The sequence below is a fragment of the Haliotis asinina genome, chromosome 3, assembly GCF_037392515.1.
Source record: "Haliotis asinina isolate JCU_RB_2024 chromosome 3, JCU_Hal_asi_v2, whole genome shotgun sequence".
NCBI lineage: Eukaryota > Metazoa > Mollusca > Gastropoda > Lepetellida > Haliotidae > Haliotis > Haliotis asinina.
In genome coordinates, this window is record NC_090282.1 from 7,514,215 (window position 1) to 7,539,505 (window position 25,291).

General features: G+C 42.9%; 2 protein-coding genes across 3 annotated transcripts in view; one reads left to right on the forward strand and one right to left on the reverse strand.

Annotated features, from left to right (window-relative positions):
• The window catches only part of LOC137279186 (uncharacterized WD repeat-containing protein all2124-like), a 43,401-nt gene extending 26,943 nt beyond the window's left edge, over positions 1-16,458 (forward strand). The window contains exons 9-21 of the mRNA XM_067811674.1: positions 9,625-9,718; positions 10,181-10,279; positions 10,763-10,853; positions 11,296-11,497; positions 11,870-11,966; positions 12,103-12,242; positions 12,952-13,077; positions 13,560-13,612; positions 13,954-14,055; positions 14,427-14,610; positions 14,941-15,056; positions 15,407-15,500; positions 15,735-16,458. Of these exons, the coding sequence (XP_067667775.1) occupies positions 9,625-9,718; positions 10,181-10,279; positions 10,763-10,853; positions 11,296-11,497; positions 11,870-11,966; positions 12,103-12,242; positions 12,952-13,077; positions 13,560-13,612; positions 13,954-14,055; positions 14,427-14,610; positions 14,941-15,056; positions 15,407-15,500; positions 15,735-15,992 (1,656 nt within the window). The 3' untranslated portion in view covers positions 15,993-16,458. The remainder of the gene's footprint in view (positions 1-9,624; positions 9,719-10,180; positions 10,280-10,762; positions 10,854-11,295; positions 11,498-11,869; positions 11,967-12,102; positions 12,243-12,951; positions 13,078-13,559; positions 13,613-13,953; positions 14,056-14,426; positions 14,611-14,940; positions 15,057-15,406; positions 15,501-15,734) is intronic.
• A 1,819-nt stretch (positions 16,459-18,277) lies between these two features.
• The window catches only part of LOC137277392 (ras GTPase-activating-like protein IQGAP1), a 111,577-nt gene continuing 104,563 nt past the window's right edge, over positions 18,278-25,291 (reverse strand). For both annotated transcript variants that reach the window (XM_067809099.1, XM_067809098.1), the window contains 7 exons: positions 23,545-23,632; positions 23,244-23,356; positions 22,542-22,656; positions 22,204-22,370; positions 21,620-21,751; positions 21,126-21,234; positions 18,278-20,769 (listed from right to left, as the gene is read on the reverse strand). In XM_067809099.1, coding sequence (XP_067665200.1) covers positions 20,644-20,769; positions 21,126-21,234; positions 21,620-21,751; positions 22,204-22,370; positions 22,542-22,656; positions 23,244-23,356; positions 23,545-23,632 — 850 coding nt within the window. In that variant the 3' untranslated portion in view covers positions 18,278-20,643. The remainder of the gene's footprint in view (positions 20,770-21,125; positions 21,235-21,619; positions 21,752-22,203; positions 22,371-22,541; positions 22,657-23,243; positions 23,357-23,544; positions 23,633-25,291) is intronic.

Genomic DNA, 25,291 nt, shown 5'->3' on the forward strand with positions numbered 1-25,291 from the left:
GAGCTTAGCGTGTTTAGTTTCAGCGAGCTGTTTCTTTACCCGTTCCCGTTCTAATTTACTCATCACATCGTTCTCTCTCAAACACTCCTCGAACGAATCCCTATCCTTGCAGTGAAATAAGGCCACCCATCGCGTCTGCTCCCTGAGGTCTTTCAACACCGAGTTGAACTTCTGCGTTAGCACCCAGACGCTGTGATTTGCATGCCGGCCGGAGAAGGCCAGGTACGATAGCATGTCTCTCTTTTTTGTTATCTCGCGATTAGCGCTGCAGTCGTCCAGTATAAACAGCGTCGGTTCCCCTTTAAATTTCTCGTGAAGAGCTTTCAACCAGTCCTGCAGGCGTGTTCCAGGGTCGATTTTGTGTACGTCCGGGTCCGTCATCACCCAAGGTCGCGCGTACGTTTTATTCATGCTCAGAGTAGGGCACATGATAACGATGTTATCGAACACATCCTTGTAGTAACCCTCCAACATATCCAACACGAAAACGGTCTTACCACAGCCAGTCTGCCCGCATATGATAGCGCAGTGTGGGTCAGTGGGGAGGGGGAGACCCCCACACCCCCCAGAGGTTGGTAGTTTATTGGGGGGGTACCCCCCACTAGTAGATGGCTTGCACGAATCTCCCATTGTCTATATTAAGTTGCGCGTCCATAATAACGTACAGATATAATTTCAACTTACCAGCGGTTTGAGCCTTCTTATTAATCTGGATGGTTATCCCTTCGCTGCCGTTATCTATACGGCGCCCGCTACCGTGCAGTTTATCATCATCCGTGGATCGCATGTCCAACCATAGGGCATACTTGGTGGTCAGGTATTCACCGATCTGCACGGAGCCGAGGTCCAGGTCCTTTGTTATGTAATCCCCCACTGGTAGCTTTTTTATCTCATCCCACTGCTGGTGTGGTCTCATACCATGACTGAACAGCTGGTTGGGCACGCCCTCGATGGTAACTTCCACCTTTTCAATCTCGGGGTTGAAAAACTTCTCGCTGTCCCTCCGGAATGGATCGTAATCCTCCACGGGGACGACCAGGATACCTTTCATCGATCGCGCCGGCACGTTCAGGTTGATATTCCACACAGTGTCGCTCTTATCTCGCACGACTGATCTATGCCTCAGTACGCGATCGTACAGGATAGCCATCTTCCCAGAATACTGGCTTCGAACCTGCCTGGCCAGCTCCGGGCTAGTGACCATGTCGAACTCAAGAGAGATGTTGTCTATGGTATAACTGGCCTCATCACCGTTCGGCGTACGCACTACTTTGCTATAGTCGTTAAACGTGAGCTCGTATTCGAGCCTATCACCCAGCGCGGCCTGGTAAAACGGCGCGTGTCCCGTGAGCAACTCGAAGTCGAGCGGCACGCAGAATCGATTCCCGTATGCTAGAGCGATGGCCTTTTCACCGTCCGATAGCTTGTCTTGCTGGTCTGTCGTGAAGACGTATCCTATGCGCGCCCGGGTTGATTTGCTGATGCCCTGGTACACATCATTGACTCGTTCTCTCTCGCTTTTCCAGAGATCCTTGTAGCAGTGAAACACGTCGCTGTCGTCGATGCTCAGTACCTCGTTACCGCTGATCTTGACGGTCGTTTTCTTGATGATAGCTCGACCCACGTTCCGCACTAGCTCGCGTTTGTCGTTGTCGGAGGTCAACGTGATATTGAACGCCAGTCGAACAGTGCCTGGTACAATGAGGTCATTCTCACCAAGGTTTGGAAATCTAACCAGCAGAGTTTGATTCTGGTCTATCTTGCTGGGATTGTTGGTGATGGTCACCGACTGTCGCACGGCTCTGGCACCTAATGGCTCTCTCAATTTTCTGAAAGGATCTAATTTTCTACCGTACATTGTTATATATAAATAAAATATATTTAAATACTAATGGATGAAGACATACCTATGGATGAGATGCCGGGCGCTAGTGCCCAGGCATCCGATGTGCAGGAGACCTCATTTACTAGTTTGCCATTGAGCCAACAACTCTTGGAAACAACGGTAAATGATTATTACGAAAGTTTAAAAAGTGATAAAAACTACGTTGAACCCCAGGGTATATACCATAAGAATTTTTTTGTTGATACAAAGGGTGTTCTACGTCTTAAGTCTGCCCCAGGGGTTGACCTCTTTAACAAGATCACTAAAAAACCACTGGCCTTGTCAACTCTAGCCAGCCGCAATGGTGGTGCTAGATTTATCATTGAACATCTAAACATGCGTGATTACGGTGGTGCAATACCTAAGACCGTTAAAGAAGATCTGCAAGCTACCAGATCCCACCTCACCACTATAGATGAAATGACGCCAGAGCGTGCTACAGAAGCCTCGGACAGCATAGAAAAACTGTTGAGCACCTACTGGGACAAACCGTTACCGGGGTTTGACTTTCCGGTAAGGGAACTGTACGGCTTAGACGAAGCCGTGAAACGCGTGCGTGGAGAACTCGTGAACAACATGGGGAAACTGAACGAAATCGACGAGCACATCGCTAGGGAAAAAACCAAACTCACCGAAACTGACGACGATGATATGAAGCGTCGCATCAATGAACGAATACGTGATTTAGAAGACGAGAGACGTACACGATTGGAAGCCGCTTCCTCGAATCGTGAACATCTTCGATCCCAGATCAGTCGCATTCGGGAAACAATCGATAGAATACTGAACGAAGATACAACTTTAGCCAACAGGATTCGGATATTGTTCCGGGAGCAAGGGATCACCATCGCCAGCATTCTAACTGCATTGGGTTTCATCATATCAACCCTGGTGGTGTCACTGGTGGGGGGTGCCCCTGTGGGGCCTGCCGGCGGCGGTGGAACTCCAGGCGGTAGTGGTGGTGTTAAAGACTGGATCAAAAAACTCGGGGAAGGCCTAGCTAAACTGGCTGGTAAAGCCGCCGAAGCCCTTCCCGGCATCCTGGGTAGCATCGTCTCGTGGTTGTTGAGCGCTCTGTCTAAAACTGCCATGTGGCTCAGTCAAAACCTGTGGGCAGCCATCGTCGCCGTGGCGGGTCTGGTGTACGTAGCGGCTAAGAAATCTTTAACCAAATAAGTCCTAAAGTTACCCCGCCAACCACTAGGGCTGTTTTATTATCAATATGCTGCTGATAGGTGGTGGAAACCCCCACACCCCCAGGGGGTACCTCCACATGAATTTTAGGCTCCGGAGGTGGCGCCACTATACCCTTTTCACGTGGTTGGGTGTGTGGGATATAGGGGGTGTTAATATCGGGGTTGATACCCAACTTTTGGTCCACCGTGGCTATGACTATTTCGTTGTTATAACCCACCACTTTTTTTATTCTAAGTTGCATATCACTCGGCGCCATGTACAACCCCACGCCGAACACGTAATTGACTTTCGATCTGGCGTATTCTAACACGTTTTGGTAGCGTTCTATGGCTCGCGGGAGATCAACTGGTGAATTGATAGCATCCTCAACGTTGGCAACGAATTGTTTCTGAGCGTCGTAAGCAGTTCCCTTACCGAGGATGTTGGAACGCGTCATCGACTGCGCACCCAACAGCGCCCACACGTACGTTCGAATCGAGTCGTTCAAGCGTATTGTACCAGCACGAGTGAATTCTTTCGATGTTTTTGAGATCATTTTAGTCCAGGCTGTGGCTGCATCAGGACTGGTTTGCTTTATACAGCTGACATGGATCTGTTCATTCGTTGTGGGGCCTGTAAATGTATGACGGTGTGGGTTGTATGAACCATCTTTAGAACCGGCATAATATTTTCCGGACCTGTAGAAGTACACGAGAACTATACCGAGACCATGGTTCACACCAGGAAGGCGAAAGTCTTTATTCGTTGGAATCTCAAACTCCCCACAAATACGTTCATAAGCGCGTCTATCATAGGGGTTATTCGTCATACTCCACGCTTTATCTTGAGGAAGAGGAGCACTTATTTCCTTCAATATTCGTCTCGTTTGATAATAAATATGAAACAAAACAACCGCCTTACTCAGTTCGTCTATACCATAGTCTGGTTTCACACCCGACCCTGTTGTCACACACCACACAGCAAAGTTGAGTTGGTTCTGCCAAAACTGCATTGGGTTTTGATTCCAGTTTACCACCGCCTGCGCGTTATTAACGGACACGACATACTTTTCAAAGATATCAATAAAGGTTGTTTTAAACCCCGTACCATCTGCATTCACCACGATTTTCAAGTGTGCTAAATCCATATTATATTATATAATTTATATATTATAATATGTACATAACACTTCCAGGAATAACTAGCGGTGAGGCCGTTCAGCTGACGCACGCGATCGATAACACGTCAGGTCAACTCGAAGTCGCACTCTGCGATATCACCTACCTACCGCAATGGACTAACATTAATATCAGCAACAATAAGCTGTTCGTCAGTGGAACTCGCAGTCAAATAACTGACGGCTACTACAGCGTGTGCTCGCTAAACGACGAGGTCTTCAAACCCCTGGGGGCCGAACTCAAGATGAACGACTCAAACGGCACAGTGGTGTTAATCAACAACGGAAGAACCTCATTGAGGCTAGGCCGACCATTAGCGAGGATACTCGGTATGTCTCCTGACGAGATAAAACCAACAACAACCGTCACAGGCACGAAGTTACCCGACCTAGTACCGTACCGAGAGCTGTACATTCATCTCGATCAGGTGAGCACAACGTATAACATTCAAGGAGGCCACCCTTCCACTATACTGAGAGCAGTGCCGGTGAAAACTGAGAAATTCAACGACGGTAGAACCGAGTCATTTTCACCACGGCAGTATAAGAGATTAACCCAGGGCAACATACCTGAACTGACAATATCGGTGTTAGATATAAATCATAATCCTGTAAATATAGGATACCTCAGCTTAACGCTTCACGTAACATGACCAGCGCACAAGGGCCCGGAGTGAAAAAATGCGTCAATATCGGGATCTCCGACCTCGGAGACACACGCGGTTTCGACGCTCCCGGAGTAGATGGTAAATCATACGCCTTGCAACTAAAAAACAACATTTACAAACGCGTTGAAATCCCCTCCGGTGGAGCCCTAAGTGATATGATAGATACCACAGGGGCAACAGCCAACATTAAGTACGCCCTCGTCAACACCGGTGATGACAACTGGAGAATATACCCATCATTCGGAGGTAAACTGTTCGACTTAGACGATGTTGAGAGCACTACCGTCGTCAAAAACAAACCATATATGCTCGTCTTCACCGAAGATGACAAGTGGGTGTTGTTACCCGATAACAAATGGTTTCTCAATATTAAACTCGTCTCCCCTTACGTGTTCACGGATAACAAAGACAACCACCTAAACAAAGTCGTGAACAATGGAACCCTGCTCGTGGCTTACGTCCCAACTCAGAGACGTAGCATAGTCGTCAGCCCAGTCAACACTATAGCAGCCCACATGCTATCGAGTAAACCGGCCATGCAAAACGTGAAATTGCAGTTGGTGTCTGAATTCGAAGGCGTGGTTAAGATACTAGAGAGTCTACCGGCAAACTCAACACTGTTCATCAAAGTCTACCTAGGGGAACCATCGGGGAATGATGTCGAGATCGTGAAGGGGATCAAACTCGGGTGGGTGAAACGACACCAGTTTCAAGTTTGCAACGTTTACGTGCGGGTGGGTGTCGACTCCAAGACCAGTCTGCAGGGGGTCAACGTGATCGTAGAAAACAAGATATCACTAATCAATATCTTCCTGCCTGACAACATACACTTCATGGGTATTAAGTTAACCCCTGAATTATTATCAGAAAACCAGTTGGAAATTATATCATAATAGTATAATAATGACTAGTCATCATCCCAACACTACGCTTAACGACCTAGGAGACACGGAGGGATTCGATCAGCCTGGTGAGGAAGATGAATTATACATCCTACACTTCAAAGACAACGTGTACAGACGGGTGCCGTTACCAGATTTAAAAGAGCCCAAATGGCTGATCAACTTAACATTCACCTCACCTTATATCACATTAAATAATGGGGTTGTCTCTAAGATTAAGAACAATGGTATCTGGGCAGGGGATTTCATTCCGGAGAGGGAATTAGTACACAGACAATCTATTGGTCACGGCAAAAAGGGGTTATTTGCTTATCCAAACAATAAATTAATATTTAGCAGTAATATTGATAGAATATCCTCCCCTTTCACCCTCATCATAGAAGTCTTCTTTACGGGTTTATCCGATAGAGACTACCCAATAGTACACCAAATTTTACCCGGGGTGTCAATACGCTGGTCTTACATAGACCAATATTGTCGTATTGTTATACAACGGAATACCCCCACTGGTTATATAAAACGTTTAATAAGCTCCCCTGGGGTTTCTATTACAACAGGAAATTCTATTAGCCTCTCACCTATTGCCCTGACTAGTAGTCTAGAACTTGTAGACTTCAAATACATTGATAGAATATTAACTGAACCCCAATTAAAATATCTTTCAAAATATACATTATAGGATGGGCCTGTACCCAGTCGTAGAGGAAGTAGCGAAGACGTTGGAAACCGTAGATGGGTTCCGCTTGAGGCAGTTATGTGATGTAAAACGTCAACTAGAACAAGACCGTGACACGCGGAAAGCACTATGTAAAAAGTACAATAGAGCTTTCAATATCGTGGATGGGGCTGACACTACCCTTATGGCAACCAGCATGGGACTAGGGGCGGCAGGCGTTGGGTTGTTAACCACCATCGTGGCTGCACCTATAGTGCTAGGTATTGAAATAACGGCTGGGGTGACAGGGTTGGTAGGGTTGGCGCTTAAGTTAGTATCACGCAGACTTAATCGTAAGGTATTGAAACACGACGAGATCAGGGTTCTGGCCGAAGCAAAACTCAACACAGTGAGTGAGCGAATTTCCACGGCACTATCTGACAGTAAGATCTCAGAAGAGGAGTTTAGTTCAATCCTCTCTGAACTCAAAAAATATAACGGAATGAAACAAGATATTCGATCTAAGTCTCGTAAGTCTGCTATCAGCGAGGACGAGAAAAAAAAGTACATAGCACAGGGAATACAAAAAGCCCAGCAAGCCTTTATTATGAACACCAAAGAGATCGTAGGCGGTTCACGTTAAACTGTTTCATCGATATAAACATAACATAGGGGCGATAGCCGTAAGCGAGCCACCGATCCTATATGGTCAGTCAAAACTTACAACATAGATAAAGTGGATATGAAAGCCGACGAACCTAACTTGTACTACTTGAGGGGTGGGCCGGGTAGGGGGTTTGTAAGAGAAGAATTATTGATCGTACCGTACGGCATAGTGTTACCGCCTGCCAAGTCACGGTAAACGTGATGGCGTGGCTTTGTAGTAGGGGTAATAATAGCAAGAGCTAATGGTCCCACCAAAGCCTCATTTAGTAAATGAGGCTTTGTAGAGGGGGTTTTGAAAAGTGTTTTCGGACTATCATTCCCTATACTACTTGTGTGTTGAGCTGTAGGACTTGTAGCTGCAAGTGTGTTGGGCTGTAAGACTTGTAGCTGCATGTGTGTTGAGCTGTAGGACTTGTAGCTGCATGTGGATGTGGTTGTAGGAGTTGTAGCTGCAAGTGTGTTGGGCTGTAAGACTTGTAGCTGCATGTGTGTTGAGCTGTAGGACTTGTAGCTGCATGTGTGTTGGGCTGTAGGACTTGTAGCTGCATGTGTGTTGAGCTGTAGGACTTGTAGCTGCATGTGTGTTGAGCTGTAGGACTTGTAGCTGCAAGTGTGTTGGGCTGTAAGACTTGTAGCTGCATGTGTGTTGAGCTGTAGGACTTGTAGCTGCATGTGGATGTGGTTGTAGGACTTGTAGCTGCATGTGTGTTGAGCCGTAGGACTTGTAGCTGCATGTGGATGTGGTTGTAGGACTTGTAGCTGCAAGTGTGTTGGGCTGTAAGACTTGTAGCTGCATGTGTGTTGAGCTGTAGGACTTGTAGCTGCATGTGGATGTGGTTGTAGGACTTGTAGCTGCATGTGTGTTGGGCTGTAAGACTTGTAGGTACATGTGTGTTTTGCTGTAAGACTTGTAGCTGCATGTGTGTTGAGCTGTAGGACTTGTAGCTGCATGTGGATGTGGTTGTAGGACTTGTAGCTGCAAGTGTGTTGGGCTGTAAGACTTGTAGCTGCATGTGTGTTGAGCTGTAGGACTTGTAGCTGCATGTGTGTTGGGCTGTAGGACTTGTAGCTGCATGTGTGTTGAGCTGTAGGACTTGTAGCTGCATGTGGATGTGGTTGTAGGACTTGTAGCTGCAAGTGTGTTGGGCTGTAGGACTTGTAGCTGCATGTGGATGTGGTTGTAGGACTTGTAGCTGCAAGTGTGTTGGGCTGTAGGACTTGTAGCTGCATGTGTGTTGAGCTGTAGGACTTTTAGCTGCATGTGGATGTGGCTGTAGGACTTGTAGCTGCATGTGTGTTGAGCTATAGGACTTGTAGCTGCATGTGTGTTGAGCTGTAGGACTTGTAGCTGCATGTGTCTTGAGCTGTAGGACTTGTAGCTGCATGTGGATGTGGTTGTAGGACTTGTAGCTGCAAGTGTGTTGGGCTGTAAGACTTGTAGCTGCAAGTGTGTTGGGCTGTAAGACTTGTAGCTGCATGTGTGTTGAGCTGTAGGACTTGTAGCTGCATGTGGATGTGGTTGTAGGACTTGTAGCTGCATGTGTGTTGGGCTGTAAGACTTGTAGGTACATGTGTGTTGGGCTGTAAGACTTGTAGCTGCATGTGTGTTGAGCTGTAGGACTTGTAGCTGCATGTGGATGTGGTTGTAGGACTTGTAGCTGCAAGTGTGTTGGGCTGTAAGACTTGTAGCTGCATGTGTGTTGAGCTGTAGGACTTGTAGCTGCATGTGTGTTGGGCTGTAGGACTTGTAGCTGCATGTGTGTTGAGCTGTAGGACTTGTAGCTGCATGTGGATGTGGTTGTAGGACTTGTAGCTGCAAGTGTGTTGGGCTGTAAGACTTGTAGCTGCATGTGTGTTGAGCTGTAGGACTTGTAGCTGCAAGTGTGTTGGGCTGTTGGACTTGTAGCTGCATGTGTGTTGAGCTGTAGGACTTGTAGCTGCATGTGGATGTGGTTGTAGGACTTGTAGCTGCATGTGTGTTGGGCTGTAAGACTTGTAGGTACATGTGTGTTGGGCTGTAAGACTTGTAGCTGCAAGTGTGTTGGGCTGTAAGACTTGTAGCTGCATGTGTGTTGAGCTGTAGGACTTGTAGCTGCATGTGTGTTGAACTGTAGGTTCTGTTCCTAGCTGTGTGTTGTACTGTAGGACTTGTAGGTGCATGTGTGGCAGGCTGTAGGTTCTGTTCCTACATGTATATTGTACTGTAGGACTTGTAGCTATATTTGTGTTGAACTGTTTGACTTGTTGCTACATGTGCTTGGGCTGTAGGGTAGCTACCTCCTTGTTGAACTGTAGGACTTACATATGTGTTGAGCTGTAGGTCCCCTAGCTACCTGTTCGCTGGGCTGTAAAACTTGTAACTACCTTGTTGTGTGGAACTGTAGGACTTGTAGCTACATATGTTTTGAGCTGTAGGACCTGTTGCTACATGTGTGTTTAGCTGTAGTTATGTGTCTTGGAGTGTTGGGGATGTAGCTGTGTCTTCATGTGTTCAGGTATCAGACTTCATCGGAACGTTCCAGAATCAGGAGGAAGAAAAGTACCAGCTGCATCTCCTCCGGTTCTTCCCGGAACTCAACCAGGTTGTTGGTCAGTACCACCTGCTGCTTTTCATCACTTGTACCATTGAAACTGACCACAAACTGAAATGTGGCAAATGAGTTTTCAACAACTTGTTTGAGTGGCATTTTAGATGTTGAGAAGTACAAATTAGAACAATATTTTTTAATAACTTCTTTAATTGCATGAGTGCAACATGTCGGTACAGATCCTTGTACTGTTGTCAAGCAAGAATGACTTGACAGTGGCTCAAGAGTCTGTATCGAAATGTCGCACTCACACAATTAAAGAAGTTGTGATGCATAAAATATTGCTGTAATTTGAGTTTCAACGAGTTTTCTATGAATTGCAAATTGGACATATGCTAATGTTTCTCTGAAGTAGGTAAACATGAAAGATTGAGAATTATGCTGAATGTAATTTTTTTATCAGGTTTACAGCTTAACACTAGAGTACTTCTGCAGTATTGGGCTAAATTGTAGTCTGTTTCAGCATCCACCAGTAGGCGCCACCTGGTGGTGTGGAAGTATCATTCATCTGGCTGCATCACAGCTCTGAAGTGCAAGTCTCCTCTGGAGAGTCTTTGTTATAGTAAGTCTCTCTAACATCTGTCTCTTCATGAATACACAGACAGCTTCACAGATGGGTTCTACAACTTTAGATCTCTGGACTCACTCACTCTGTGGAGCTACAGTCATATGTCAGCTGTAAGAGTGCTTTCTTTGCAATACATACAGCAGTAAAAACAGAGCATACATGCTATGTTTCCTTACATAATTTCTTATGTAGATTATTAATTCCTATGGTCACAGTTTTTGTGAGTCTAGTATAGTTAGGGGGTTGAAGCTTGTTGTCTCCAGGTCAGAGACAACTCTCCACATGGGTACAAAATATGAAGCTTATTGTGAGTGTGTATTCAAAGTGTAGTACCACCAGGATGTTGTCAGCAGTGATGTGAAACCATGTTCATCTGGAAGTCAGTAATGTGGAGGAACCTGCAACACTGAGACAGCATGTCTACAAATAACAGCAACACAGTGAATGATGTTTGAATGTTTGTTTGTGTGCCTGCAGCTCGAAAGGTGCCGATCCTCATCTTCTCTGGGGACAACGAAGGTGTGATAATCAAGTGGGAGAGGATGCAGTCCAACCATTTCATGTATAGGTAGGTTATACTCGTGGTCATAGCACAGTGGTTGAAATGTGACATGCAGTGGTAGCTTGGTATTACTGTTTACTAGTAATAGTATGTAACAGGGGTGTATAAGTCCATTGTTGTGACTGGTTGTACCAAAGGGACACTGTGTGAAGCCCATTTCTGGTGTCCCCGTCCGTGATATTGCTGAAATTTCTAAAGGTGGTGTAAAACCATACTCACTCACTCACTCACAACAAAGTAAGCAAGTATTACTAGCAAAGGTTGGAAGATTGAGCAGTCGATAAGCAAGGTTTGGTTCATGGTTTTGCATAATCGCGTAAAGTGAAAGAAAGTTGTGGTACATGTCAGTTTCATGTCATCTGGGGATTTGGAAACTCCTGAGATCATTGAGTGTCAGGATTACTGGTGTCTTGTGGTGATGGTGACAGACATGCTGTTATCCCCACAGTAAGGAACTGTTCCTGTTGAGTGACTCAAAGCTGAAGAAGAAGCGCCGGGCAGGAAGTAAGGCCCGGGAGCTGATGATTGAACAGCAGATGCTCTCACAGATTCTTCCTGCATCAAGTCGGGCCGAAACTGCCAGCTCACAGAAGTCCAGTAACAAGAACATCACCAGTCACTATGCCTTCAATAAACCCATGATACCACCTGTGAGTACATATCACCAGTCACCATACCTTCAAAACACTCACAATACCACCTGTGAATATATATCACCAGTCACTATACCTTCAATAAACTCACAATACCACCTATGAATATATATCACCAGTCACTATGCTTTCAATAAACATGGTGCCACCTGTGAGTATATATCACAGTCACTATGTCTTCAGTAAACCCATGGTACCACCTGTGAGTATATGTCACAGTCACTATGCCTCCAACAAACCCATGGTACCTACTGTGAGTATCTCACCATCTGTCACAAGGTATTATGGACACAATCTTATATTGTTTGTATGTTTCTGTAATAAACAAAAGTCGTCATCATCAAGGGATGATCTTTCTTTCTTTGCCAGGTATCAACCCACAACCATCCAAACACAACGATACTCAAGATAGTGTTTGTGGAGAGTTTGGACTTCATCCTTGCAGCATCTGAGGACAGCAATATCTGTGAGTGTTGAGGTCATCATGTCTGAAGGTGTTGTCAGGATGTATATAGATCTATTGTGAATCTGATGGAGCAGTTGCTATAGATATCTGAGTGTGTCACAAGGTTATTGTGGAGGTGCTGATGTATGCATTACAGATGTCTGGGGTTTTGACGAGGCTGCGGTTGAGGTGCTGCGGAACATGAAGCCCCAGGACCTGGAGGCTCTCATCAACAAGTACGCTGTACTGTTGGACTCGGCTTCAGAACTGTTGCCCAGAAACACAACACAGCAGAGGGTCAGTATCCCCACAGGTGTTGTAGCTGATGGTCAGTGTCACACATAGGTTGTAGCTGATGGTCAGTGTCTCACATACGTTGTAGCTGATGGTCTGTTAATCCTTGTCCCACACATGTTGTAGCTGATGGTCTGTGTCCCACACATGTTGTAGCTGATGGTCTGTGTCCCACACATGTTGTAGCTGATGGTCATGTTGTAGTTGTGGCTGTAGTAGGATGAACTCTAAGCGGATCAAACAGATCTTCTGCCGAATACTGTTCTCCCTAAACAACACACAAGAAGGAATGTTTTCTTCAGTCTAATACTGAGTGACCTATACTGCCTGCTGTCCTACAGATAAAACTGTTCACAATTGTTTTCAAATCAGTACTTGGCTTAGCACTTGAACTTTAGCTAACAGTACCATAAAAGCCAGCATGTTTCTGCCATCAAACGATCAACATCTGCTAGTGGTACCAAAGTCACATACCAAATCTTATGTTGACCAGTCATTTCAACATGCTGGCCAGTTCCTTTGGAACATGCTATCACAAGAAATCCAAAACACTAGAATGGTCCTCATCAATTTGTTCTTTAAGAGAGCCCTCAATCATACTAGCTATTTAAACAAATTTGAGCAGCTATTAATTGGAGAATGTCCAAGATAAATTCTGAATTTAATGTACTTCAGTTAATCCTTGTATCAGTCCGAGCTACTCTACTTCCAGGAGAGTGATTCTGTGACAAACCGTGTAGCGGGGTTTGTATGCAAGTTTGTGTTCTCGGAGCACATGAGTTGTGTGACCAGCCTGGTGGCAGTGGGCCGGGAGCATGGACAGGACAGCACATATGTTGTAAGTAGAGCTTGTTGTGAAGAACATTGAAATACAATATAATTGAGCATCAGATAGCATGCATCATCTTTAGGTGGCATTCAAAACTTGAAGCAGAGATTATGATACTTATTGTAAACATGTTCAGTATTCCACTATGAGGTTGTGTAGTTCAAGTGAATCTCAGTTAGCAGGAGCCCATTATCTCTTGGAAACATTAACATCTGATACTGACAAGCATACCAGTTTGTTTGGGTGAAAACATTATTTCCATATAAGGCATGAAGTCGTTCTTGATGGATCTGGTATTATTGTTTAACAAAGCGGCCCTCTGAACCTACTCCTTTGACAGAGGTCTTTCAAACAATTGTTACAACACGTTTCTGTTTGTGCAGCCAGTTATTGAGCACTTCCTGACTATCTAATTACTACAAGACACTTGTTTCCTACACCCTATATCTTGGTGATCTTCTGTACTGAAAAGTAGGATGGTGTTGTTACAGCTGAGTGGTGGCTGGGATCGGAGGATCTGTATCTGGGACCTGGAGAAGGGACAGTATGTATTGCCATATCTTCATCATCACTTTTGTCATCTTCATCTTCTTAATCGTCTTCATCCTTCTTCATGTCCTTAAGTTTCTTCAATTTCCTCATCTTTGTCACATTCCCAGTTTTCTTTTCCATTATCTGGTCATTTTCTTTCTTCATCTCTCCATCAGCTTTCTCCAATTCCTCCAGTGTCTCTATCTCCTTTATCACCAGCACTTCCCGGAGTGAGAACTGCCTCCTTTCATTTCACTATAGTAGAACTTCAGTTTGGGGTCTGATTCCACTTGAGTCTGCCATTTGTGTACAGTACATTGCCTTCATCAATATGTAGATGGTTAAACCTTTCAGACTTCATGACAACTTCCGAGCAGCAAACTCTGCCCGCGGTCAGGACAACATGGAGCTGGCGTGTGACGGTGTCATCCTGTGTATGGACTATTCCCCCAGCAAGTAGGTGTACCTGTTATAATCTTGATCAACTTGTGTTATACTTGATCCTCTGTCAACTGTTCTTCATCCCTGTCTTTTGTTATTTGAAATCATTTACAACTACATATTATAGCTAGCTAGTGTCATTACTCTATTTTCTGATGACATGCTTTTCTAAACATTATTCTGTTTTGACATATGTTTCAAGGGTTTACTTGGGTCTCACCTTTGTGTGTTTCTCTTGTCTGATTGCTCACCACCAAAAGGCATCGGTACCAGGTGTGAGGACCCTGCCATGAGAAGCCATACTATCATTATGTTATGTGTTATGAACATGAACAACTGGAGTGTCACCCAGCAGTGTGTTATATGTTCTTCTGTTTCTCTTCCAGGAATGAATTTGCTTATGCCTCAAGTGACAAGATGGTTTATATTCGCAAATTCTCAACAGATGGTTCTAAAATGACCTTGGTGAACACATTACAAGGCCACGAAGGGGAGATAACCTGTGTTCAGTGGAACCCAATTACCAGCAAGTGGGTCACTGGTTCTGAGGATGGTACCGTGAGAATCTGGGTAGGAAGTGTCAAAATATTGCCATCAGCCAGTAGATATCACTATGGCAACATTATCAAAATGTTACCAGGCTGAACATTGCATCCTCAAGGTCCTAAACTATAAAACATATTTCATTGTCAGACATCCATGTTTCATTTGATGAGCCACCATCAAACGTGGTTGGAAAATATCTTTAGTTCCGTTGGAGTTTAGTACAGTGTTGAACCCAAGCCAAGACACTCACACCATGTTATTTATGCAAGCCTCTCAGGAGCCTCACATCTCACATCACATTACATCTTTTCCAACCATGATTCCAATTGTTTTGCTTCTTGTTGCATGTTTCAGTCTGGCAGTGGAATGAATGAGTGCGAGACCATCTTGTCAGTCCAAGGCGGAGTGGCCTGTCTTTGCATGGACAAGATTCATGGTGCCATTGTAGCAGGCATCCAGAACACTATCAGGTCAGAGACTATTCTAGCAATTCCTTATATCCATCAAGAGGATCAGTGTGTGGTGTCTTGACCTTACTTACACATACTGAACATTAGCAAGCAATGTTGTTTATTCCATCATCATACCTGTGCTCCCAAGTTGCATGAAACTGTACAATTCTAAAACCTGCATCATGTTTGGCTTTGATCCCACACTGGGCTGACTTGCCATGATGTAATTGAAACAATTTTCAAACCACCATTAAAGACCAGTCAGCCTACTTCTTCAGTGATGGACAGCTGGGTCAGAAGACTTAGAAAAAGGGAACATTTTCATGACATTGATGAAACTGATGTATCATAATTGTTGTATGTTGCAGGGTGTATGAAGCCGAGTTCTACCGGCTTGTTCAGAGTAACCTGGGACACACTGACTCTGTGCGCAGTATTATACACATCCCCGAGAGGAATCAGGTTTGATCTTAACATCATTACAATCCAAGAAACTGTAGAATATTTTCTCTTTTTCCTCCCTAGTCCCTGTCTTCTAGATAATATATTTAATGTGACTGTTGAACAGGACCAACTGGTGTGATGACTTGGCAGGACTACCAATTCTCTTGAGCTGCTCTGGAAAGCAGACTGACTGATTGACTGACCTGCCTTTGTTTGTCTGCCATGTTTATAATTTGCTACATTATTTTGCAGTATGTGTCATGTTCATGGGATAAAACAATTCGAGTGTGGAATGCTTGGAGGTTGCCAAGGCGACGTAAACAAACCACTAAAATGTCAGAGAAGCGCAAGAACAGCGAAGACGGAAAGTTATCAGTTCCTGATGGGAAGACCAAAGATGATGGAGAGGGGGAGAAGTCAGAGGGAATCTCAGAGGAGGAGGAAGAGGAGGAGGAGGACATGAAAGAGATGACTCCATCAGCTGTTGAAGACAGACAGGAAGAAGAATAAGTTCGGGGAAAACTCGAACATTTATGTCACTTTTCCACCTGAAAATTCCAGGAAATGTCATGGTGTTTTTAATAATTTTGCCACATCATTGTGGATATCTGTATAGAACTGGGTTGTGATGATTGTGCTTGCCAATTAAGTGTTGCCAAATTTGCTTCCAATTCATGTGCTAGTTGTGTCGGTTAGTAATCATGTTATTGCAATGATCAGTCCTTAGCAAGTAAGGCAATAACAAACGTATCTACCTTGTCAGTTTCTGGGCAGCAGATGTTAGATATATTGTTCATATGTATAAATACTTCATGTCCACATACTTATTGCCTTGTGCTGATCTCCAAAGACTCTATGAAGTATATGTATCCTCCAAGTAGAACACTGATATTACTTGATAATGCATGATGCCAGTCCCAGCATTACCTGTGATACCTGCCGTCTTTACAGTCACAAATAAATATATTTCCCTACGTGTCAGTTGTTCATATTATCTGTACTAACTGTCCACGATAACTTTTCATCAAGGAACAAGAACAGAAATGGGTTTAAGTTTGTTATTCAGAATTCAACAGTTTCAGCTTTTGTCTTTCAGACATTGTGGTCAAATTTTCTGTCAAATTTTCATTGAATGCTCTAAGTGATCCATGGCAACACATGACATGTAAAATACACTTCTTATATTGTAGTGCTAATGACTGCAATACCTTACATATTTTCCGGAGCCTAAGAAACACAAGAAATCACATTACACACCTATCTCTGTGACAATATTGATGACATTGTGAAGTGAACATACCCCCATGTGATGGAAAGATACTTGATCCATAGTATCATTTACAAACTCAGATCTGGTAGAAAGAAACTTTCTAAATTTTACTTAAGAAAAATTCATTAAATATGACCTGGTGGAACAAGATAGCTCTCCCAGATATTAAACAATGGTTATCATTCCAAGGATCCTCTGTTACATCATCACTATTATTTTTGTGTATCCTCACAGTCTAAGTAAACTTATCCTCAGTACCTTTCGTTACACTCCACCAAAGAGTCTAACAAAACCTTATGGGAGGTCGCGTCAGGTAACCTTGAGATTGACCAATCAGAACACAGCTTACCAAATCGCGAAAGTGCACATTCGCACATCCCTTATGAACTTTTTATCTCGAAAAGGTTCGTACCCGAACGATTCTGAATGCTATTTAGCGTACAATCACTTCTGGGTGATGCTCACGACGTACGTACAGCCATGACAACAGTGAGTAAACAGTCGCTGAAAATAGTGTTTTTGGCAATATTCAAGGACATTATTTTGTGGAAATATTAGCTAATGGTAACCATGTCATCAGAAAACACCAAACTTATATACTGCAGGTCAAATAACTGTGTTATATGCTGATTTTTGTTTATGGAGAGATCTGTGTCGGTGACCTGAATATTTTGAAAGTCCCTCCCATCCCTAAATAGTAGCCGTCTGATTGGTTAAATCTATTAAATAAATCTCGCATTTGATTGGACTGTCATTGGTTGCTCAAAGGTTACCTGACGCGACCTTCTACTAGGTTTTGTTAGACTCAGTGGTGGAGTGTAACGAAATACACTGAGACGAAGTTTACTTAGACTGGGTATCCTCAGTAATGGTTGCCATCTTGCCTACTTCACTATCAGCTATCAACCAATCCAAACGCAGTATATTTGCTGTTTACGCACCAGGCTGGAAAAACATTCTTTCTTTTCTCTGTGAGCTGACAGGAAATCATTTCCCAGCAATTAAGAATATAAAATAGTCCCAGTGGAATCCCTTGTGTCATTTTACCACACAGTTGTACAGAAAAGACTCTAAACGAGTGTTCAATCACAAATGTAAAAGAAATTGGTTTATATCAAATTAAATGGCACAGAATCACAAGGTAAAATTTGAAAAAGTTTGGGATCACAAATATTTTCTTTTGAAATCGTCTCCACTATGAAACAACATCCTCCGAAATAAACTGTATGCCTTTGCGTAGCTCACAAAAAGCCTTGTCGACAAGACAGGTAGAACAATACCCAAAACTTACAACTGGACCGATTTCATTCTTCAAATATCACTAACCAAGTTTTTCATTTATAATAAGATATTTAATATGCTTTTATTATTTCAATACATCCAGGGATATTATGTGATGTGGCATGTGATGGCTGTATGCATTCTCATGTCACATACTGACTTTATGTATACTTGTTCTCTCAGGATATGGAAGGTTGACATGTCATTTGTCACCATCCATGCACAATAATAACAACAAAAACTCTTTGAAAATTTCATTTGACTGTATTGCTTAATGAAATAACATTGGACAAGGAAATATAAAACAAATTTCTAAAATCTGCTAATAGCAAATGTTCTTAAAAATAGTAGATATTAGACAAAACTATGTTCAAGTGTATACACCTGACAATGTCCAGGTATTGGTCCTGTTGGCATCGTGTCCCACACGCAGCTCTGGTCCATCATATACACATTGGTAAGTCGGCTATCAAATACAAGTACGGACTTAAGCTTAAGTTTACAGAACCGATCAATTACAAATGAGCCAATAAACTTTCGTCAGTATAATTCCAATGCATAAAGCCTACATGTTTCTAAAGTAACATATAGCTTATAATATAAACATAGTGACTACACAGATAATGAAGGAAACAGAGAGATCTAGGATATCGTGGGGTAGCTAGCCTCACATGAACTAGCGCTGTCAGCCAGCTGAGATTCCAGGACCGTGATCCTGTGTATGGCTCATATACAAAGGCAGTAGTGGTATCAGTGCAGCTGCAGAAGGGACAAGGGTTTCTATGCACTTTTGGTACACTTTGCTGGTGAACCAGCCTCTTGGGAATCAACAGACCCACTAGTCTAATAGCACCATGTGTCATATATACAACTGCTTCAAGCTTAAAAAATACACAAAAAAATTGGTTCTCTGGCACTGCATTTAGAGAATTGATGCGTGCAGCTGAGTCGCCAAAATTTAAGTATGATGTTTATAAATAAGGATATATTTCTGAGAGTTTTAAACACCAAGAAATGCAAAACCTGAGAACCTTCATATTAATTTTTTGAAAGCTTTATAAATAATTCAAGTGTAAGTATTACATACCCAAAACAAGTTATAGGTTGTTTTGAAAGTTTTCAATGGCTAGTGGTAAGAATGTTTCAGTATTATGCCAATAACTCACTGGATTGCTCGATACCACTGGCAATAGAAAAGAAACACCCAAATTCAAACTTAGCAATACCTACTGCAAGGCAAAGATCTTTATTCAAGAAAATAACAAAGAGCTTTACTTCAAACAGTTAACAACAAACAGTAACATTATGCCCTTCCAGGAACAAGTCAAGCACACAAGCTGCAGTGGAAATTGTCATCATGAAATTTTCTCTTCATATTGGTCCCATTCCAAATCACAATACAATCTAAACTTGTTATCAAAATATACATCCAAAATATATCAATTTGGAAAAATGGTGTAAAATCTTGGTCCCATTTGTCTTAAAATACTTAAAGCACTAGAATAGGAGATTCAACACATGACATGTAGTAAAACGTTGCAAAAGGACATAAAATCAGATCCAGAGATAGCCCTGCTCTTGGATAACACAAGTTGTATATGTCAACAGTGTAGATTTCACCTCTATGATGCTATATAACAAGATGGAGATATACATACAACTCAGGAACTGGCAAGACAATACAGATCGAGATGCAACATGTAGGTCTTCTGTGTGGTGTAGGAGCATGAACTGGTGATGGAATACCAAAGCAGTGTTCAGAGATAGAATGAGAGATGAGAATGGAGAAGCTGTTGATAGACACTCTACCCGACAACATTGTTCTCAAGTTGCCCTTTTGATGTACAACCACAGGCCACTGGACTGCTCAGATCAAGGAAGATAACTCTAGAAGACTGCAGCCGTACCGGTCCTTTCTGATCACAAGTTAGCAGCCAGTCAGGGGAGATGCCTCCAAGAAACAGATTAAAGAGAAGCAGAACTACTTGACCTGTGGTCAGCAGCTAGCAGACAGTGGACAGTTGAAAGAAGTATTGCACTAGAAACATCATATACAAAAAGGGGGAACAAGTCAATATTAAAAGCAGTGTTTTGATACTAATAATATATATTTCATAATTTAGCAGGCAATAAAAGAACAGGAATATATATGTATATGTTCTAGTCACTGGGAACTAATGGTTATCTACATTGCGTGCAATATATCAACAGAGCTAACAAATGCATGATAACAAACTATTGGTGCTATGACTGGCAGGTCAGAACACAGGACAAGATATACAATATGTGTTGCTACATGGCGTAATATACAGAAACAGGTAACGATACTTGATGAACTGCTCAAAGTCACTCCTTATAAATCTGCCTCATGGAGAAACAGTGAGTTTTCTTTGACACCAGTGACAATTTCACAGCTCCTGATCCTTGAAAGACATTGTTTTTACACTTCGTTCAGCTTGAAAAATCAGTTTGTTTACGAATACTCCACTATCACAAAATCAACCTTTTCCATAATTCTGTGTACTGCCTAATGAATTCCTTTCTCCAGGGGATGATCACAATGAAATAAGTTTTGTTGATGGTGAACGAGTTTTTGCATGTAACATGGGACTATTTCCCCAGCTGTTTGCCGTAGAACTTCCTGTTGAGGAGGAAGATGAGGAGATTGACGTTGATCTTGGCCTTGCCGAACATCACCATGACTGCAACACCCTCGTACTGCAGCTGTAACAGGTCCTGAAAGAAAGGCAGCTGACAATTACTCACTGCTTGCATCCAGCCAGGATTGACAAAATAAATAGTGATAGTACATGAGGTAATCTCTCTTTGCAACTCTGAAAGCTTAAAGTTTCATGAGAACAATACCAGTTAAATTTAAGGATACAATCTGATAAAACCGTGGCTACAGATCATTAGACCAATGATGTTCATTAACTGATGCATTATGAAACTAAGCTTCCACTCGTGCTGGGTGAGACATAAAGGGAAAGTATGATGTCAGGAATCTTTGTAACAGGACCCCCATACAGTTTCATACTTAATACTGACTTCTTCTGTGAGTCCGGAGCTGGTATCTACAGGTTTCAACTCACCTGGAAGACAAGTTCCACCTTATCCATTTGGACACCCATGAACTTGGCGTTCACCTCAAACACACCAGGGTCGTCTGTTGAGGCGATTTCAAACAACACGTTTTTGAATCTGCACAGAAAGCATCAGCAGATGATATAACCATCAGCAGATGATCTTCTGCCATGACATGCCATGACATGACAAGCAGTGAACAAAACAACATTCTCAGAGCATGTACAATGCATGACAACAATATCCACTCCAAGGTACTTGCTATATGGACTACATACATTGGAGCCCATTAACTTGTATTAACTAAAACATGTCCCAATAAGCCTAACAACCACCAAACCACCAGATGTTTCTGCCTAACACTGTCGATAGCAACTATGGATAAGAATGTTGCTTAAAATAAATAGATATATACTATACAGCATTTCTAGAATTATTCCCTACTCAGTATACAGATTTGTATAGAATTTACTTAAAAGTAGAAATTTGTTGGTACACTCACTGATTCTGTGGAAGGCCCTGTATCTCCAGGATGACACCCTTCTCATAGAGCCGTGCCCCGCTGTATGTCACTGACCCATGAACCTTCTGGTTGTCTGCCTGTTTCCGGAACAATCCTGGTTTCTTGTGCTTCCTGAAACATTTAATGACACATGATGATCGCAAGTCACTGATCACCAAATAAAAGACATTTGTTGATACATGTTGAACATAGGTCACTGACCACCACATAAAACACATGCCTGGTGTAAGAAACCACAAAGAAGACGTGTGACCCTAACGGCCAGGACCACTTAAATCATTCCTTCTAACACACAGACCCCTGAAGGTCCAGGCAGGACCAGGTGGACAGACACACTGACATGGTTGACACGTCATTGTACACCAGTTGAGTAGATTGATGCTCATGCTGTTGATCAATGGATTGTCTGACTCGGATTTGATTATTTATAGTCCCGCCGCCAGGTAATAGCTGAAATGTTACTGTTCGTTGTGTAATACTAAACTCACTCACTCACTCACTCTAATACAGTGACATGTCAAGAAGAAATGTGGCAATGGTGTAAGACTTGAATCATCACTCACTTGGCTTTCTGCTGCAGGTTAGCAAGACAAGTCTTCACATACTGGTTGTAGTAGTCAATCTGGGATTCATAGAATGATCGTTTGTTTGCTAAACTCTTGCATGTCGTCCTGAGTCGCATGAGTTCCTGCTTCCTGTTGTTGCGATACCGCCTCTGGTTGCGAATATCCTGAAAACATGCATTGTGCTGCCTGTCATGACAGTAAACAAATGAGAAATATTTATTCCCCACTGCTCTCAGTCACTTGTTTTATGACTGATAAATTTTGTTCAGAGTGTGTGTTCCGGGCAAACACAACATTACCCTAAGCTTTTGCAGTTTACTCTACAAGTGACATACCTGTACGATGGAGTTGGTCAGTTCCTGGTATTTGTTCTTCTTGGATACCATCCCTGCTATTTCTAGAGTCTGTAAATTCTTCTTGATCTTTCCCTTCATGTTCTCTAGCGGCAATCTGCAAATGGCAGTTCTTAGATCAGAGACTGCAGGGCATAATATAAGATACTACAAACAATATGGGGCACTACGTCGGGCACTACATCGGGCACTACAGATATCAGAGCCTGGTGGACACATGATCATACACAAGGTATAAGATCAGAAACTACAGATATCAGAGGCTGGTGGACACTACATCAGACACAAGGTACAAGATCAGAAACTACAGACATCAGCGGCTGGTGGACACTACATCAGACACAAGGTACAAGATCAGACACAGCAGAAATTAGAGACTGGTGGACACTTGATATGAGGGTACTTATCAGATACTCTAACAAGATATCACAGGATACTATATCAGACAATCCCTAGCAACAGGTGCTACAAGGCCACAAAAGCTTAAAAAATATACCATTGGTCCACACGATATCAAACTGAGTCTAGAAAAATAAGACAAAATTTGAAATTCATTAACCCAGTTTTCATATCTCCTTTTTTGGATACTGTTACAAACGATTTTGAAACCTCTTATCCATATTCATAGTATGAGTGCATGGCCTAGGTTCCAGTCATTTGTCAAGTGAGGTTTGAGAAGTGTACCTGGTGTCTCCAAGGATTGAAGCATGGCGAACTAGTTTCCCTTTCTCCTTGTTCTCTGTCATCTTGCGATCGATCATCTCACGCTTCTTCACTAGCGCCTGGTGGATTTCCTCCTGTAGAACATACCAGCACCAGTGCCTTATGGGTAATGACATATCTGCTTCACTATAGTAACAACACATCAAGGAGTGCTTGAGTGATTAATGCATTATGTCGTGCAACCAATCTTGCAACAGAGAAACCATTTTACTGTTAAAAATATCAACAAATGAAATGAAAGGTTGGACTACACAATCAGTACCTGTGTTTCACTGGATGGGATATCCAGCACCTGAATGAGGTCGTCACCTGGCTGACATGCTATCACGTCAACAATCATGCGCTTTGTCCTGAAAGACAACAACAGAATGTATACATAGGTTATTCCCCCCTGGCTCTGCAATGCCTGCTTACTGTGCCCTCGGCCATCAAGCCTTAGTGATGACAGCATTTGCAGCCATCATTACAATTCTGTGATCTGTGAACAAAGGTTATGACGAATTCAAAGGGATCACTCCTATAATTTGAAATGCCTGCGGTTTGTTAACCACATTAAAACTCAAATATTTCGCATGTCACCCTGGACAACATCAAATACAGTTTGATGTATATGCCAGTTCATTCATTATCAGCGTGTTCAACATAAACCCAGTTTAGTTTACTATTTGGTTTTGGGCTCCTATGGATAAAATCAGCTTGATGACTAACATGTATCACATACTGACAGAAACTGGACTACAAAATCAGTTGTTTCTTACTCCACAATGATGGCATTTCACACAACAGGAGTCCAGACATAAAAAGAAAAACTATAAGAGATGCTTTATCAACAGGAGTAGCTTGTGTATTTCTAGAGAGTTGTTAACATTCAACTTCTGGTGACTGACACACGTACATAGTATAGTTATATAAAGAAGATGACATCCACAAATTCTCACCTTTACGTGCATCATCTCTAAATGTTATTCAAAGACTCTACATAGTAGAGTTGTTGTAACTCATACTGAACATACTGAACATACTGAACTGTATCCCAAGATGATTTCATTTTCTTTATTCGAAAACAAATTATTATTAAAATCTAAATATTTTAGATATTTAAATACTTACCTTACCATAGGTCTTATGCATATTACCTCTAGCTTCGCTAAACGAGATCAGACAGTCGTTGATTCGCCATCCCCTCGATGGCTACCTCATGTAATCTACGAATGTAGTCACGGAAGTGACGTGATCTCTCCACTCGCGCGAGAGCGCAGAATCCAAAATTCACTTTTACCGTCAGCCAGAAGGTCCGAAGAGTCCAAAGTGGGGAGGAGCATCCAGCGTTGGGAGGGAGTCACCGCCCTATGGTAAGGTAAGTATTTAAATATCTAAAATATTTAGATTTTAATAAATTTTTAACTTACCTTACCATAGGTCTTATGCATATGGCTTCGACAGATGGATGGTGGTGTGGACTCCGGAGGACCATCCCTCAGCAAACAGTGCACATGCATCAGGAGAACTCGGGAAAACCAATGTCAACGGTCTCAGGATAATACCTGGAACAGGACAAAGAGTAACCCAATAGAACTCCAAAGAAAAACCGACGCACCCGGGGGGTGAGGTTAATCTTAAGACCAACGGTAAGTAGAAGTGTAGTTACCTAATGGGCGGATGGTCGGGTAAGTTGCTGAGCAACCACCAATGGACCAAATGACTGTAACCCCTCCACGTCTTCAACTGCCAAGTCCCTCAAGTAGTGGGATGCGAAGACAGTTGATGACCTCCAGAAACAGCCCTCCATGATCTGCGGTACTGTGCAGTTCCGATGGAGGGCCATTGTAGACGCCAAGGCCCTGATCTCGTGCGGGTTACTTGCTACCGGATGAGGCAGGTGCTTGTCGTCATAGGCCGCCAGGATAGTCGATCTGAGCCAGAGGGCAATAGTATTTCTGTTTACTTCGCCTTTGCAGGACACGGCAAAGGGAATGAATAATCTTTTGCGGGATCGTCTCCTAGAGGCT